Source organism: Rhincodon typus, chromosome 22 (genome assembly GCF_021869965.1).
Source record: "Rhincodon typus isolate 14 chromosome 22, sRhiTyp1.1, whole genome shotgun sequence".
Lineage (NCBI taxonomy): Eukaryota > Metazoa > Chordata > Chondrichthyes > Orectolobiformes > Rhincodontidae > Rhincodon > Rhincodon typus.
In genome coordinates this window covers 29445500-29460235 of record NC_063353.1, presented here as the reverse complement: position 1 = coordinate 29460235, position 14736 = coordinate 29445500, and the positions used below count along the sequence as shown (strand labels likewise).

General features: G+C 39.1%; 1 protein-coding gene across 1 annotated transcript in view; it reads left to right on the top strand.

Moving 5' to 3' along the window:
* The window catches only part of reln (reelin), a 294405-nt gene that overhangs the window by 198031 nt on the left and 81638 nt on the right, over positions 1-14736 (top strand). Inside the window, exons 24-27 of the mRNA XM_048609963.1 lie at positions 2470-2628; positions 5859-6047; positions 6318-6591; positions 9798-9938. Coding sequence (XP_048465920.1) covers positions 2470-2628; positions 5859-6047; positions 6318-6591; positions 9798-9938 — 763 coding nt within the window. The remainder of the gene's footprint in view (positions 1-2469; positions 2629-5858; positions 6048-6317; positions 6592-9797; positions 9939-14736) is intronic.

The window sequence follows — 14736 nt, the reverse complement described above, 5'->3', positions numbered from 1 at the left end:
AGAGCTGGATGAACACAGCAGGTCAAGCGGCATCAGAGGAGCAGGAAAGCTGACGTTTCGGGTCGAGACGTTTTCTGAAGAAGGATCTCGATCCGAAACGTCAGCTTTCCTGCTCCTCTGATGCTGCTTGGCCTGCTGTGTTCATCCTGAAGTTTAGGCTTTCTTTAGTTGATATCTTTGTTTGCTAGATTGATTTTCAAGATTGTACTGTTTACATGTGTTCAGTTGAGATGTGTTCATTGAGGTCCGTTTCATGTTATTTTAAATGCATCATCTTTGATATGTTGAGTTTTCTCTTTTCTTCAACTGCTGTTTTCCACTTTTTGGGATCAATAAAGAAGGACCAAAAACACAGAAACTATGCTGCTACCCAGATTCCTTTCCTTCCCCTCTGTGGCCAGATTCATTCGATCCATATTAAGAACAGTGCAGAATCTCCAGGCCCAGCATATTTTTCTGTCAGACATTATATTCCATATTGCTGGTTGATTCAAATTCTGTATTCATAAAATCGAAATGAATCAGAGATGAGGATGTAGAGATGTTAGGAAACCAATGACTGACAAACTGCTGAAGCAGTAAGAAATCACGAAGGTAGCATTAGGCATCCCTGAGGAGATTAATTAAAGGAAAGGGAGCCAATGAAATTGCTACAGTCTTAAACCATTATTTTTAGACCTCCATTAAATTAATGATTCACAATTAGAATAAGATTCATAATGTAGGAATTTTTAAAAATCGCAACATTTACAAAAAAAACAAGCAAAACATTTACTTATTCAAAATGCTTTCATTAATGTCCATTAAGAGGCTTCTGCTTTTGTGAGAATTCAAATTTTGAATTCTTGTATATTCAGAGATCGCACTCTCCACTGAAGCAAGTCAACAAGCTAACAAGTTATGGTTTTCAACATGAATTTGTGCTTACAATTTTGCAGAAAATGTTTTTGTGATTGAAAGCAAGATTGGTCATTCCTAGGGTACACTAGGACCTGCTATTTGTAAAGTACTCCCCTCCCCCATTCCTGTGTAGCAATCAAAATTCCTCCAGGGTGAAAGCCTTAGACACTATTATGTTTCGGAGCAGATAAAATAACCACATCTGTTTTTCTATAGAATGGCAAAAGCAACATAAAGCATGAACACATCAACCTTTCACTGAATTAACTCTGAAAACAAAAACAGTGCAGAGTATGTGTTAACTGATCTCTCATAGAAACAAATTTAAGAGGTTAGTTAAACAGGTTTTGTCATTAATATTAACTAATTGCACCAGCTACACTTTTATCCAAAATGTCTGCATTTCTCCAATTCTCTTGAGCATCCTGGATTTTAATTCTTGCACCATTGACAGCTGTGTCTTCAGCTGCCTCTCGAGCTAAGCTCTGAAATTCTCTTAAATCTCTCCACCTTCCTTTTCTCTGATTCTTTAAAATGCTCTACAAAATTTCACCTTGATATTGGACCAGGAATATAAACTCTGTGCCTAAAACAGCAGGTCAGAGGCTAAGAATTGTGCAGTGAGTATCTCACCTCCTGTCCTCCCAAAGCCTGACTACCATGTGCAAGGCACAAGTCAGGAGTGTGGTCGAATACTCTGCGCTTGCCTGGATGCAACTCCAGTAACATTCAAGAAGCTCAGCATCATCCAGGACAAAACAGTCTGCTCGAATCTATCAGCCACTCTATCACCTTTGATATTCACTCATTTCTTCACTGGCACGCAGTTACAGCAGTGTGTACCATCAACATGATGCACTGCAGTAACTCACCCAGACTCCTTCAGTAGTATCTTCCAAAGTTGAAACCTCCAAAGCCTAAATGGACTTTCAGGGCAGCTGATACATAGGAACATCAATACCTGCAAGTTCCCGTCCAAGCCACACACTGCTTATGGGTGGCATACTGAGATCACAGTCAGATCAGCCATGATTTTATCAAATGGTGGAGCATTCTCAAACAGCTGAATTGCCTACTCTTGTTCCTACTTCCTATGTTCCTGAATTCTGAATTTACATATACTGCTTTAAGCATAAGTTCTTTATTTCACTGAGTACTGATACAAAAATACCTGGTGAAAAAAAAACACAGATTATAGTAACAATTTCTTGAGTTGAAATATATTTCTTCTTTGTTTTAGTTATAAAAACCACAGATGACCAGTAAAGATCAAAAAAATCTTCTCCATAATGCACACAGAGACTAACATTTTTGGTGTGCATGCAGTAGATGGAGAAATTATGTCTTTATCTAGTCCCTGCTTCGTTTCTTTCAAGTATATAACTAAACAATTGATTTGCTAATATTAATGCTTCTGGGATGATCTCTTACCATCTTCTTTATAAAGCTCTTTCACCAGTTCACCAAGTCTACTTAAGACAGAGTAACCTTTAACTCTTTGAGAGCACTGCCATAGGAGATATGTCAGTGTAAAGCAAAATGTAATCCTCTGTCTTTTTTCAAATCTAGGAATTGTGGTGCAGTACACCAATGACAATGGAATAACCTGGCATGTTTTGCGTGAACTGGACTACATGTCTTTTCTGCAACCTCAAATAATAACAATTGAACTATTCCCAGAAGCCAAAACCACATCTACAGCATTTCGCTGGTGGCAGCCACAACATGGTAAGCTTTAAAACTGCAATTCAGAATCAGACATAAGAATATTAAGTAGCAGACTCTTCACTGATAGCTCTAGCCAAATAATTATTACCTAATTTAAATGTCTAATTTTATGATATATTGTAATGAAAGCTGTGCACTAACAAGATGCCATAGAATGCAATTTGGAGGCAAATGCAATTAAAAGGTTAGACGACTACATAGACAACATTATAAATCTATAGATGAGGCAAAACAAAAACAACGTCATAAAGAAAAGCCTCAAAAATATACTTGGAAGTAACTATTGAAAAGTAATTAACATAAATATCATTATTGACAAACATCATGAACTTCAGATGTTTATTTTTCTTATGCTTATAATCATGCATTCACCCTTTAACAATATAAATAGAAATACTTATTTTATCACAGCATCAAAGAGCCATTGTCTTTATGAGAACGTCTTTGTTAGAAAATCTTTCCCTTTAATGGGGTGTGGTAACAAAACATGCTTCTTTATCATTTTCATGTCATGTGCAAGTAACAGATGATTAAAACTACCCTTCACAATTTTAAGTAAATGAGAAAAAAATTCCTTTTCTGCTACATCAGCGTTCATACTAACAGGGGCTGAAAGGCTTATCTCCTTGACTTTCACATTCAAAGCATATGTTTGATCTTAGATCAGATTGGTTTGTTGATTTCAATTGCAAATTGTCTCATTGATTTAATCAGTAGAATGTCCTTCTTCCATGAAAAATTGTTTTTCTCTATTGTGAGATGTTATAGCAGTTAAAAAATGGTGGCTGCAAACAATACATGTTTGTAGAAATCATTCGTAGATTATTGTTTGCAATCCTTAAATCATACTAACTTATTGATAAGAAATTACTTACTTTACGGTTTAAATTAGATTTATTGCAGGAAATTCTTATGTTTGGAAAGTGGCACAATTAATTTATTGATTTTATTTGTGAAGGAAACCATCTTAGAACTTCATGAAGATTTAGTTTTTGGCAATAAGGGAAATAGATCTCTTCTGTGCATTCGGGATAACACACATATGCTAAACCTACAGTAATTTGGTGCATCAGTAATAATGGAGGTTACACTCAACTATTTCAGTTGACACATAGACATGGGTTCATCAACAAGTTTATTTTGCTGGACATGTCACAGGAGACGGGTCACAGGAGACAGATCCCAGGATCCAGTACTACTGCAAGCAATGGATTTGCTATAAACAGCAAAGGTACCTCAACCTTGTCAAGAAGCACCGAGTAAGGAAGCTTCATCCCACGAATGAAGCCATAGATCGTGCGCCATCCCCTAGGCCAGAATGGCATTAATAGAAACAACAGCCAAACTACAAAGTAGTTGATGTAAGAACTTGATGTTTTTGTCGCATGCCCCTCCAGGTAGTGGAAATTTAGCAAGAATGGTGCAGTTTGTTATTCACCGTTCTAGACTGTATCACAGGTGCCCTATTTCATGATTATTAAATTTAGTGTTATGTTGCACAGGAACACAAGCAGTGAACGTTGAAAAATCTCAATGTGGAAATCAGAGTACCTGGCAATTTCAGCTCGCCACTTGCTCTGAAGGACTTCCATGTTGCTTAGGTACAAACGGCATCTCAGGACATGTTCCAGGGCACCAGCCACATACAGCCCTCATCCACTGACATTGGCATTAAGCATTTACTAGCCACTCATGACCATTATGGCACTTCTGCAATACACTTGCAGGTCGCTAAGGAAGCACACGTTCATGTTGCACAGTGCTCCAGCAACAAGCATTCAAAGGCTGCATTAGGGACGCTTTGCACACAGGCAGCAGCTCACGAATTAGACCAAGCTGCATTTCAGGAATGCTTGCTTGCTTTAGCACTTGCTCACTCAGCATCTAGCTGCATGCACGTACCATCCACGTCTTGCCTTGCTGTGCCAATTAGTGTAGTAACACACAACCAAACAGCTTGCCTTTCTGGCTAGCAGTCTTCAGTTGAGGAGGTGGACATCTTGCCTTTGGTAGCGTGAAACTTAAATCTCACTCCACTCCCTACCATCCTGCTACCCTAATCTCACAATTATCTGATGTGTTTACCATTTGATAGCAGCTGTCAAAGTGGCTGTCTGTGATTCTGGACCTTTAAACGTCAGTACCCAGCAACTGACTGTTATGAATAGGGGACATGGTTCTTCTTCCTTTAACAGCTCTGTACTACAAAGGAACTGTCAGATGGAAGTACAACTCTGCATTTCTGAGGAAGCTCTGAGTGGAATCTCGTCTCAGAAATGTGGAACTCTTCTCTTACAAAAAAGAAGGGCATGAGTGGCAATCTGTGTAAGATTGCCACACCTCGGAAGATATGACCCATTACTTTACTGCAGATAGTGATAAGTTCTTCTGTAATCTTGCAGTCAAATCACTGATATAAACAACAGGCATTGCAGTTACAGCAACTTGAATTTAATTATGTTGTACCCATCATTCTGCATTTAACCATTGTGTACAGCAATATGGAAGTAGCTGCATTATTACAAATCAATTGACTATAGGAACCAGAAATTAGTGTTGCGCATATTATTATATGGACTGTTGACATTCGGCATATTTCTTACCATTTAAAATTGGTCCAAGCATCTGTTACAATAGCCAAGAAAAATTAGTGATGAATAATGAGCAGGCAATTATTTTGATACTTATTGTCAACTGGAGAGTGAGAAGAAATGTTTTAAAGCATGAAATGCTTTGCCAGAGGAAAGATTTGAGGCAGAAACCCTAATGAGAAGAACGAAAAACGTTAAAAGCCCTATAAGACAGGGTCAGATTAGAACAGTGGAATTAATTTTGAATTGGTTGAGGAAAAAGCCAACACAGGCAGCAGGAGGCAAATGACCTCTTTCTATGCCTTCACTTTCTACTGATTAATTTGTAGTCTTAAATCTTTCTTCAGACCGTGCTACAGTGATAAAAAGCATTGTTAATATCTGTCCTGAGGAAGGGTCACCGGACCTGAAAAGTTAACTCTGATTTCTCTTCACAGATGCTGCTAAACCTGCTGAGCTTTTCCAGCAATTTCTGTTTTTGTTTCTGATTTACAGCATCAGCAGTTCTTTCAGTTTTTGTTAATATTGTGGCTTTCTCAATACATGTTTTTAAAAGTTAATTAATTTATGACCTGAATGTCACACAATATATTATGTGTCCTATCATGTGCTCTAACTTTGATTTTTGTTTCTTTTTAGGAAAACTCAGTGCACAGTGGGCGTTAGATGATGTCCTGATTGGAATGAATGATAGCTCCCTTACTGATTTTCAAGATACATTTGATGATTCTTCCAACCTGCAATCCAACTGGTATCGCATTCAGGGGGGCAAGACAGATATGTATTGCCTCTCAAAGGACACAGCACTGGTTTTTAATGCTAATATAGGTACATAATTAAGCAGAAGTACAAATATTCATTACTAAAGGCTGCTCAGGACTTTTCGGAATATTTTACCCCCAAACCTGTATTTGAAAAGACATTTGGCAGTAGCATCACAAATTCAATAAATAATTGTAATAGAAATCAATAAAAGTAGGATAGGCATGCTTGAATCATGATGTGTTACAACATTAAAATGTTTTCTTTAAATCCTCTCAAATCCTCAGATACAAAGTGCCTTTTGTCACTGGTGATTGTGTCACTTTTGTTTTTTAGGCAAACCCAGGTTTGCAGAAACTTGGGATTTCCATGTTACTGCCTCCACATTCTTGCAGTTTGAGCTCAATCTAGGCTGTGGAAATCAGTCGCCAGATTCCAGTGGCATTCAGCTGCAGTACTCCCTCAACACAGGCAAAGACTGGCACCTAGTCACAGAGGAGTGTGTTCCTCCCAGCATTGGCTGTCTGCACTACACAGAAAGCTCAACCTACACCTCACAGAGGTTCCAGAACTGGAAGCGTGTCACTGTCTACTTATCTCCAGGAACCATGTAAGTTTTAAGAAATATAGAAACAAGTCTAGGCCCTCACACCTCTCAAGTTTGTTTCACCATGCAACTATATCATGGCACTTGTCTTTTAATCTACCTGCCATAATTCCATAAAACTTAATACACTTGCCTAACAAACATCCATCAATCTCAGTATTGAAATTTTCAACTGACCCAACCTCAACAGCTCTTTGTGGGAGAGAGTTCCAGATTTCCACTATTCTTTATGGGAAGAATAAAGAATCATTCTTCATCAACCTAGCTGTAATTTTAATGTTGTTCCACGTTGTTTTGGACACCTCTTGATCTGAGAAAATAGTTTCTGTCTACACTGTTAACTCAGTTATTCATCTTAACCACCACCATTACGTCATCTTATAATATTCTGTACTCAAGGAATAGAAACCTGTAATCTTACCCTTTCATTGATCCCTTTAACCTCAGGTATGATTCTGGTGAATCTGCACTGCTCCCACTCCAAAGCAAGTATTTGATTCCTGAGTAGTAATGGCCAGGACTGAACACAATACTCCAGAGCTCATCCTACCAATTGTGGTATATGCCCATAGTCATTACTGTCTTCCATCTGCTTACCAATTGGTAATCATGTCAGTAGGTTTCCATTAATTCTATCGACTATCAAGTAGGTTTGTTAGACATTTCTTAACACTTACTAATCCATGCTGTCTTTCTCTGATTAGTTCGTATTTGTTCAAATGATAGTCACTCTGTCCCTAAAAACTGATTCTAGTGAATTCCTCACGACTGATATTAAATGAGTAAGTCTATAATTTCCTGACTTATCTCTTCTATCCTTAAATAACAAAGTGATACTGACAACCTTCTAATTCAAGGGAATCATCTCTGAAAAAGTTTTCTTTTACCATAGGAAGACATAATTCATTCAGTATAAGCCAAGTGTGTTCATGATGTTTGAAAGTACATCTATGTATCAGCATGCAATCCTGAATGGGTATAACCACAGGAAGATGTTGGGATGATCCTCAGACTATATTAAGTTGATTTTCTGCTAAGAGCACTATAAGTGGCATTGCTATTCCTTAGAGAGAAACAGAATTTGTAAGTGCGCTCATATGGATATCAGTTAAAAATAGGACCAGGCTGAAACTTTTTCTATTGTCATCGTCATGAAATAGTTTACAGACAATCAAAGGAAATATTGGGCAAAATCATACACGATGTGGGCTTTGGCAGGATGTGTGTCAGAATCACAATGTCAAGATCATCTTACTCCATCTTTTGTGTTTTTCACATTGCATAGTGAGATCGTACTTAGGCAAGTCTGAGATGCTAATAGACATGCTGGATAACTTTTTGACAGCTACATCTATGAGCACGTTAAGAATGAAACATTAAGAGTGTCAAAAAAGGAGAGACAAAGATGTCACAATAACCTAATGTCATATGGGCACGCTATTCTCCTGCTTCAAGATGGTGCAGCAGGCTCTCAGCAGAAACCTCCATCCATTAAGCCTTCTCCATCGTCATCACATGATGCTAGATAATGAGAAAATACAGAGTCATAACCACTTGAAAGTTAAAATCAGGGACAGTTATGTATAAACTGAGAGTGACATACAAGACATTTTCACCCATGCCACCAAAGTGTCCTCAATATGTTCACTTCTTCCTCTCCGCCCCATTACATCTCAGTGTATTCCCTGGTTTCACAGCAGGGGTGGAGGAAGCCTGCTCGGCCATTGAGCCTGTAGGCGTTGGAGGTTCAATGGGGCAGCCCCAGGGGTGCTGTGTCTAAACAAGCCAAATTCTTCCCAGAGACAAGTTGACCTTTCTCAACTTGAACTTCCAACGGTAGGAGGGGGTAGGCAGGGTGGATGTAGAGAGCCCAGGATCCTCTCTGGAAAGAGCAGAGGGGTCTATTTGTAGTTCTACGCTGGGCGTATGCTTGCTGACACCACCCTATGTCCTTGTGAGGAGACAGCACCTGGACTGGAGTCAAGATTTCCTGCCCAACTTGTACCTGGATACCAATGGCTGAGGTGATGGAGTGCAGGTGTATGCACCTCTCCAGTAGTGCCTGAGGGTAGTGGATGTGACTGTCTATAGCAACTGCCAACCTGTCCATGGAGGTTGACAGATGATCATATCATGCACTGCTGTGATGCTGCTTCTGAGCATTAAGGCCCACAGCATGCTACACAGCTGTCTGTTGCTCCTGTTCCTCTTTGTGCATAGGGATAAAGTCCCTGATTGCCCTCCTGTCTGGGACTGACCAGGTACCTGGTCTTTGGCAGTCCTCTAAGTGCCAGCAGCCTGGGCTATTTCGTCTTCAGCCAACTGCAAAGTGATGCAGTGAGGTGCTCATCAGTTTGTGCTCCCAAACTTTCTAAATGTTCCTATCAAGCCTCAGTACCTGGACTGGTGGAGGATTTGGAGGGCAGTCTTTACAATGCTTCCTATGAGGCCTCAGACCTCTCACCATCTAAGGTCAAGGAGGAGGCTTCTGGGGGAGGGAGGCATTTCCCCACAGAGGTCCTGGAGATACTAGCTGAACCTGCAAGACAAAAGAGAGCAAAAGCATCACAGCCAGTAATTAGAAGGGCGTGCAATGATTGAGAGTGGGAGCAGCATTAATGTGAGAGTTGCTGTGGAATGAAGAGTGGTATTTACTTATTTAGCAAGATATGGATGTTTTTGCATCTCCACAGGAAGGATCTCAATCTTATTCTATGAGGGGGTGAGAACATAGATATCAAGCCCCCTTCCACCTGTTCAAGCTCTCTCTGTCCTGTTATGTCCTGCTCCTATAATGAGAGAAAGGGGTGGGAATGAATGAGATTACATTGGGTGGCGCAGCTGTTAGTATTGGTTCATGTGGGGGAAGAGGTGGTGAGTTGTACCAAAGGACTGAGGATGCAGCAGAATACCATGCTGGTTAAGTAGTGCGAGAGACTTGTGAGGGAGACAGTGAGTGAGGGGAAGTATTGCAGGCAATGAGAATAACAGAGCATGAGCTTTGGTGGGAGATGGGAGATAGCCTTCGCTATCTTCATGCTGCAGTCCCAATAATGATTGTGTAAGCAAGATTCTTCCTTCAGAACTTCTAAAACTGGTTCAGGTTCTTATGCTAATTTTAAATCGTTAATTTTCTGAATGTCAGTAACATTTTTCTGCACAGTACCTTTTGATAACTAATTTATTCACTGTGCCATTGTGTTAATTAGTTCCCCAAGGACCCGATTCAGATGGATTCAAACAGAATACTCTTCTGGAACTGCAAACTGGGCTATTGATAATGTGATCCTTGCCTCAGCGTGCCCCTGGATGTGTTCTGGTCATGGGATTTGTGACATGGGTCATTGTGTGTAAGTATGAAAACATCATTCCTTTGATGTTGTCGCTGTTGTAAAGTCTGTTTAGCCACTGCCTCCAATCTATTACAATCCAATCTGATAAAATATCAGATCTAAACAGACTGAAAATATTTTCAATTTTATTCATTTCAGCTCTTGAAGTTTTGAATATTGACAGTTGATTAACTTAGACCGTGATAAATTAATTCCAAAAGGGCACTGACCCCTAACCAAAATAACCCTGTCACTTCATTATTGCCAATGAATAACAATTTGCTGCATCCAGCCCTGATTATAAGGAAATGATTTCGGGTGACAAGACTTTGGGGCAATATGTGTTTATGCTGCCCAATCAAAGCTTTATGTAGGATAGTCTGTTAAAAAAAGAGTTAATTATTTAGAAAATTTTCAGATGGATTCCTAATACAAGCCAAAATACAGAGGCTCGCTGCCCATCAAATATACATGACAAAAAACTACTTTAAATCTACGGTAGTTTCACTGTCCAGCACTTGGCCCTTAGCCTTGAACATTATGACGTTTCAAGTGCTCGTCTTAGTATTTTTTAAAGGTTGTGAGGTTTCCCACCTCAACTACCCTCCCAGGCTATGCATTCCAGGCTCTCACCATTATCTGGGTGAAAAATGTTTCCCTCAAAGCCCCTCGAAACCTCCTGCATTTCACCTTAAAGGTATGGTCATTTGTACTGACCCTTCAACTAAGGAGAACAGCTGCTTTCTATCCAACCTGTCCTAGTCCCTCATAATCACTCTGTAGTTGTGACTTGCAAAAGAAAGTGATGCATGGTTATGTTTCCACTTCCTTTGCTTGAAGTTGCTCAATATTTAGAAGCTTTTCTTTCACCTTCTTGAACGCAATTATTTATTAGTAAAATAGAGCTAAGTTGTGTTGTTAGCCAGGTAACAACAAATTGTCCACCTATTTATATAGCTCCTCCAAGAGAGATTTGTACATGAGAATTGCAATATAAATTACACAGACAGAAAATACAACAAGATGGAATGAGTAGGTTTTCAGAATTAAAACACTAATAGTTGACATTAGATTTACTATTCAGTCTATCTATTTGCTTTAATTGCCTCACTAGATCCTGACAATTCAAAGCTTATTTCTGTTGATCAAAAGAATATTAATTGTTTAATTTATCAAGCTTGCTTTCTTAGAAGAAAAGTAATGCAGCTAAACTCAAAGGAGCTAGGAGCAGTACCTGCCCTGAAGCTCAATGCCATCAGTTCCTAAAGGCTTTATGAACACTGAATGATTGAATGCTTTTGGGAACAGAATGACTGAAAGGAAGACTTTTAATTGATGCTTTTCTGGGAGCGAGTCTTAGTTTGTCTTTGCTAAAGTGTCAGGAGAGGCAACAGCAGGTATAACAAACGGTGCTGTCTAAACCCAGAGGAATATATTTTGGCTGGACTGTAACAGTAGAAGAGTACGTAACCTTTGTGGCAGTGTGTCTGATGTTTAGATTTTTCATTGAATCCGTACAGCCTGCATCATATTTATTGTATTTCATGTAATTGAAACTAGCTTTGGTTGAAGTTCTTTTGGATTCCATTTCAGAGACCTTGTTAGAAATATATTCATGAAGGTGGGATCAAACCAATCAATGGAAATGTGCATGACCTTCTCCAGTTTGGAGTACCCAGGGAGATACTTGAAAATTGGTATGAATCTAGTATTAGATTCACCTTTTCCTGCTGGCTAAAAGTTTTCCAAACTTTTAAATGTCTGGTTCTACAGGCGGTGCTGTTGGAATTATTGTGAGGCAGTGCATTAGAGGAGTTGAACTTGTAGACTGCCTACATGCCTTACACTGTGTGAGGAATGCGGTCACCTTTTAAATTCATGAACACAAATGAAAGGTTAGTTTCTAATAGTACAGAGAAGGAGCGAGAAGTCGAATAAAAAATGCGCGCAAAGAGATAAAGTTAAATAATGACTCAGCATAGGATAAAATAAAATGATTTTCATCAGCAAACTAATCTCAGTCATTTGGGTTTTACTATTATAGTTCATAGTGTGATTTGAGCTGTTCAATCTAATATTTCATAATCATGTACCAATATATACAAACCTCTATTGTATGACATTGAAATTATTTATAATTCAATTTCCTAATTTGGAATGATTTTGTTACGACCCACTCGGGAAAGTGCACTGATTCTCAAGCCCCACTACTTGCTGGGTCACCACAAAAGTAAGCAAAGCATGCAAAGTCTTCAATTTAGCTGTCTCTTGGAATCAGGTTAACAGAAAACAGGTTCCTGTACTTAACATGAACTACTATTTATTACAAATAAGTAAATTCTAATCACAAATAAACAACTATGAATTATCATTATATGGCTGTACTAATTAAAACTCTAAACCTTTTTTCAAACCCCTATACAAACATTCAGAAAGACACAAAAAAATCTTGATTTTATGAGTAGAGGGAAATAAACTGGGACACACCGCTTAATAGTGCCAGTCCACTGGGTTCATTGAGGTATTCATTTTACTTGCCAGGGCTTTTTGTTCTTCAATCACTTTTCTCCAGGTTCTTTCACTTCTTGTAGGAGGCACAGGTGATTATTTCATTAACTGCAAAATCTTTTAGTTATTGGTTAAAGGCAACAACTTACAGCAACTCGTGTGAGAAAATCTGGCTTTCTTCAGGACCCTTCTTAGGGCAATGCTGCCTGGCCTGCTGTGTTCCTCCAGCTCCACACTGTGTTGTTTCTGAATCGAGCATCTGCAGTTCTTACTATCTCTGAGGGGTTTACTTTGATTGCCTTCAGGAATGAGCCAGAGAATGACTGTTTCCTATTTTGTTAAGTTGAAAAAGCCAAAATATGTGGATATTTCTGTCTGCAAACATCAGGGCCCTGTGCATTAATATGTATAGTTTCCAGTATGCACAAGTGCGCCATGCTGTGAGCTCAACTGGCAATCTTAAATTGGTAGTCAGCATAATTCTTAGCACACTTTGGTTTATTTAACAAATGTTGTCTAATTGCAGTATCACTTCCAATGCTGGACACTGTGTTTTGCGTTTTGCAAGCATGGGCAGGTTGGGTATGTTCAGTACCTTGTGTAGTATGAACAGTTGAAATACTGATGTTTGATACAATCTGCCAGTCTTTGATGTATTCCTACTATCATGCTGGCACTGAAATTCATATGACACATTACTTTGTTATGCAATTTTTGGCAGCATCCTGTTAGTAGGGAACACTACTCAAGTTGCTACCACAGGTAGTGGGTTCTGGAGAGAATCTACATAGGTTTACAAAGTAAAAGAATTTAACAGCATTGCGGGGCAGCAATTTAGGTAATTATATTGTCACTGGAAATCAAGCCCAGCTTTTCCTGCAGTCATCCCAAAGTTAAAGATTTTTAAAAGTACACAGAATTCCCCAATTTAACTGTCTTTTAGACCTGGGTTGACAGAACAGTTTTCAGTACTTAACAAAAATTGCAATTTATCAGAAATGATTAGACTCTAGCTCCAGGTAAACAGTTAAGAACCATCAGCATATCACTCTACTAATTAAAGCTTTAATCCCTTTATAAGGGATTAAATAAAACCTTACACTTATACATGGAGACAGAAAAATATAACGCATGTAATGGACAGAGGAAAAGAATGAGAAGGCAGTTCAATGATTCTTGTGCTGGTCAATAGATGTGGTTTACTTGAACTTTCAGAAACTTTTGACAAGATCCCACGTAAGAGAGTAGCATGTAAAATTAAAGTGCATGGAATTGGGGTAGTGTACTGACATGGATAGAGACCTGGTTGGCAACAGGAAATGGATAAACAGGTCTTTTTCCAAGTGACAGGCAGTGATTAGTGGGGTATGTCAGGGATCAGTGCTTGGGCCCCAGCTATTCACAATATATTTTATCGGTTTAAATGAGGAAACTAAATGCACTATCTCCAAGTTTGCAGACTACTCAAAGCTGGGTGGCAGAATAAAGTCTGAGGAGGATGCAGAGAAGCTTCAGCATGAACTGGACAAACTGAGAGAGTGACAAAAGTAGATGAAGTATAATGTTGGTAAATGTGAGATTATTCATTCTGGTAGCAAAAAAAAACAGGAAGGCACATTATGATCTAAATGGTGATAGATTGAGAACAAGGGAGGTGCAGTGAGACTCAGGTATCCTTGTATGCAGGAAGAGGAATGCCTTGCTACAGTTGTCCAGGGTCTTGATGAGACCATACCTGCAATATTCTGCGTAGCTTTGGTTATACCTGAGAAAGGATTTTCTGGCTTTGGAAGGAGTGCAGCAAAGGTTTGCCAGACTGATTCCTGGTATGGCAGGATCAGTTAGGGCTATATTCACTGAAGTTTAGAAAAATGAGGGGGGTAATCTCACAGAAATCTATAAAATTCTGACAGAACCAGACAGGATAAATGCAGGAAGGATGTTCTTGATGACCCAGGAGTCCAGAACCAGGGGTCATAGTTTAAGGATACAGGATAGGCCATTTAGGATTGAGATGGAAATTTCTTCTCTTAGAGAGTAGTGAGCCTGTGGAATTCTCAGCCACAAAGCACTGTGTGTTGACAAGAAAGAGTTAGATATAGTTCTTAAGACAAAAGGGATCAAAGGGTATGGGGAGAAAGTGGGAACAGGATACTAAGTTGGATGATCAGCCAAGATCATATTGAATGGTGGAGCAGGCTTGAGGGGCCGAATGGCCTACTCCTGTTCTTATTTTCTGTGTTACTATGCTACTTCTTAGTCATCCTTCTCCCAATGCTTCCATGGGCTTATGACTGGATGACTCTAA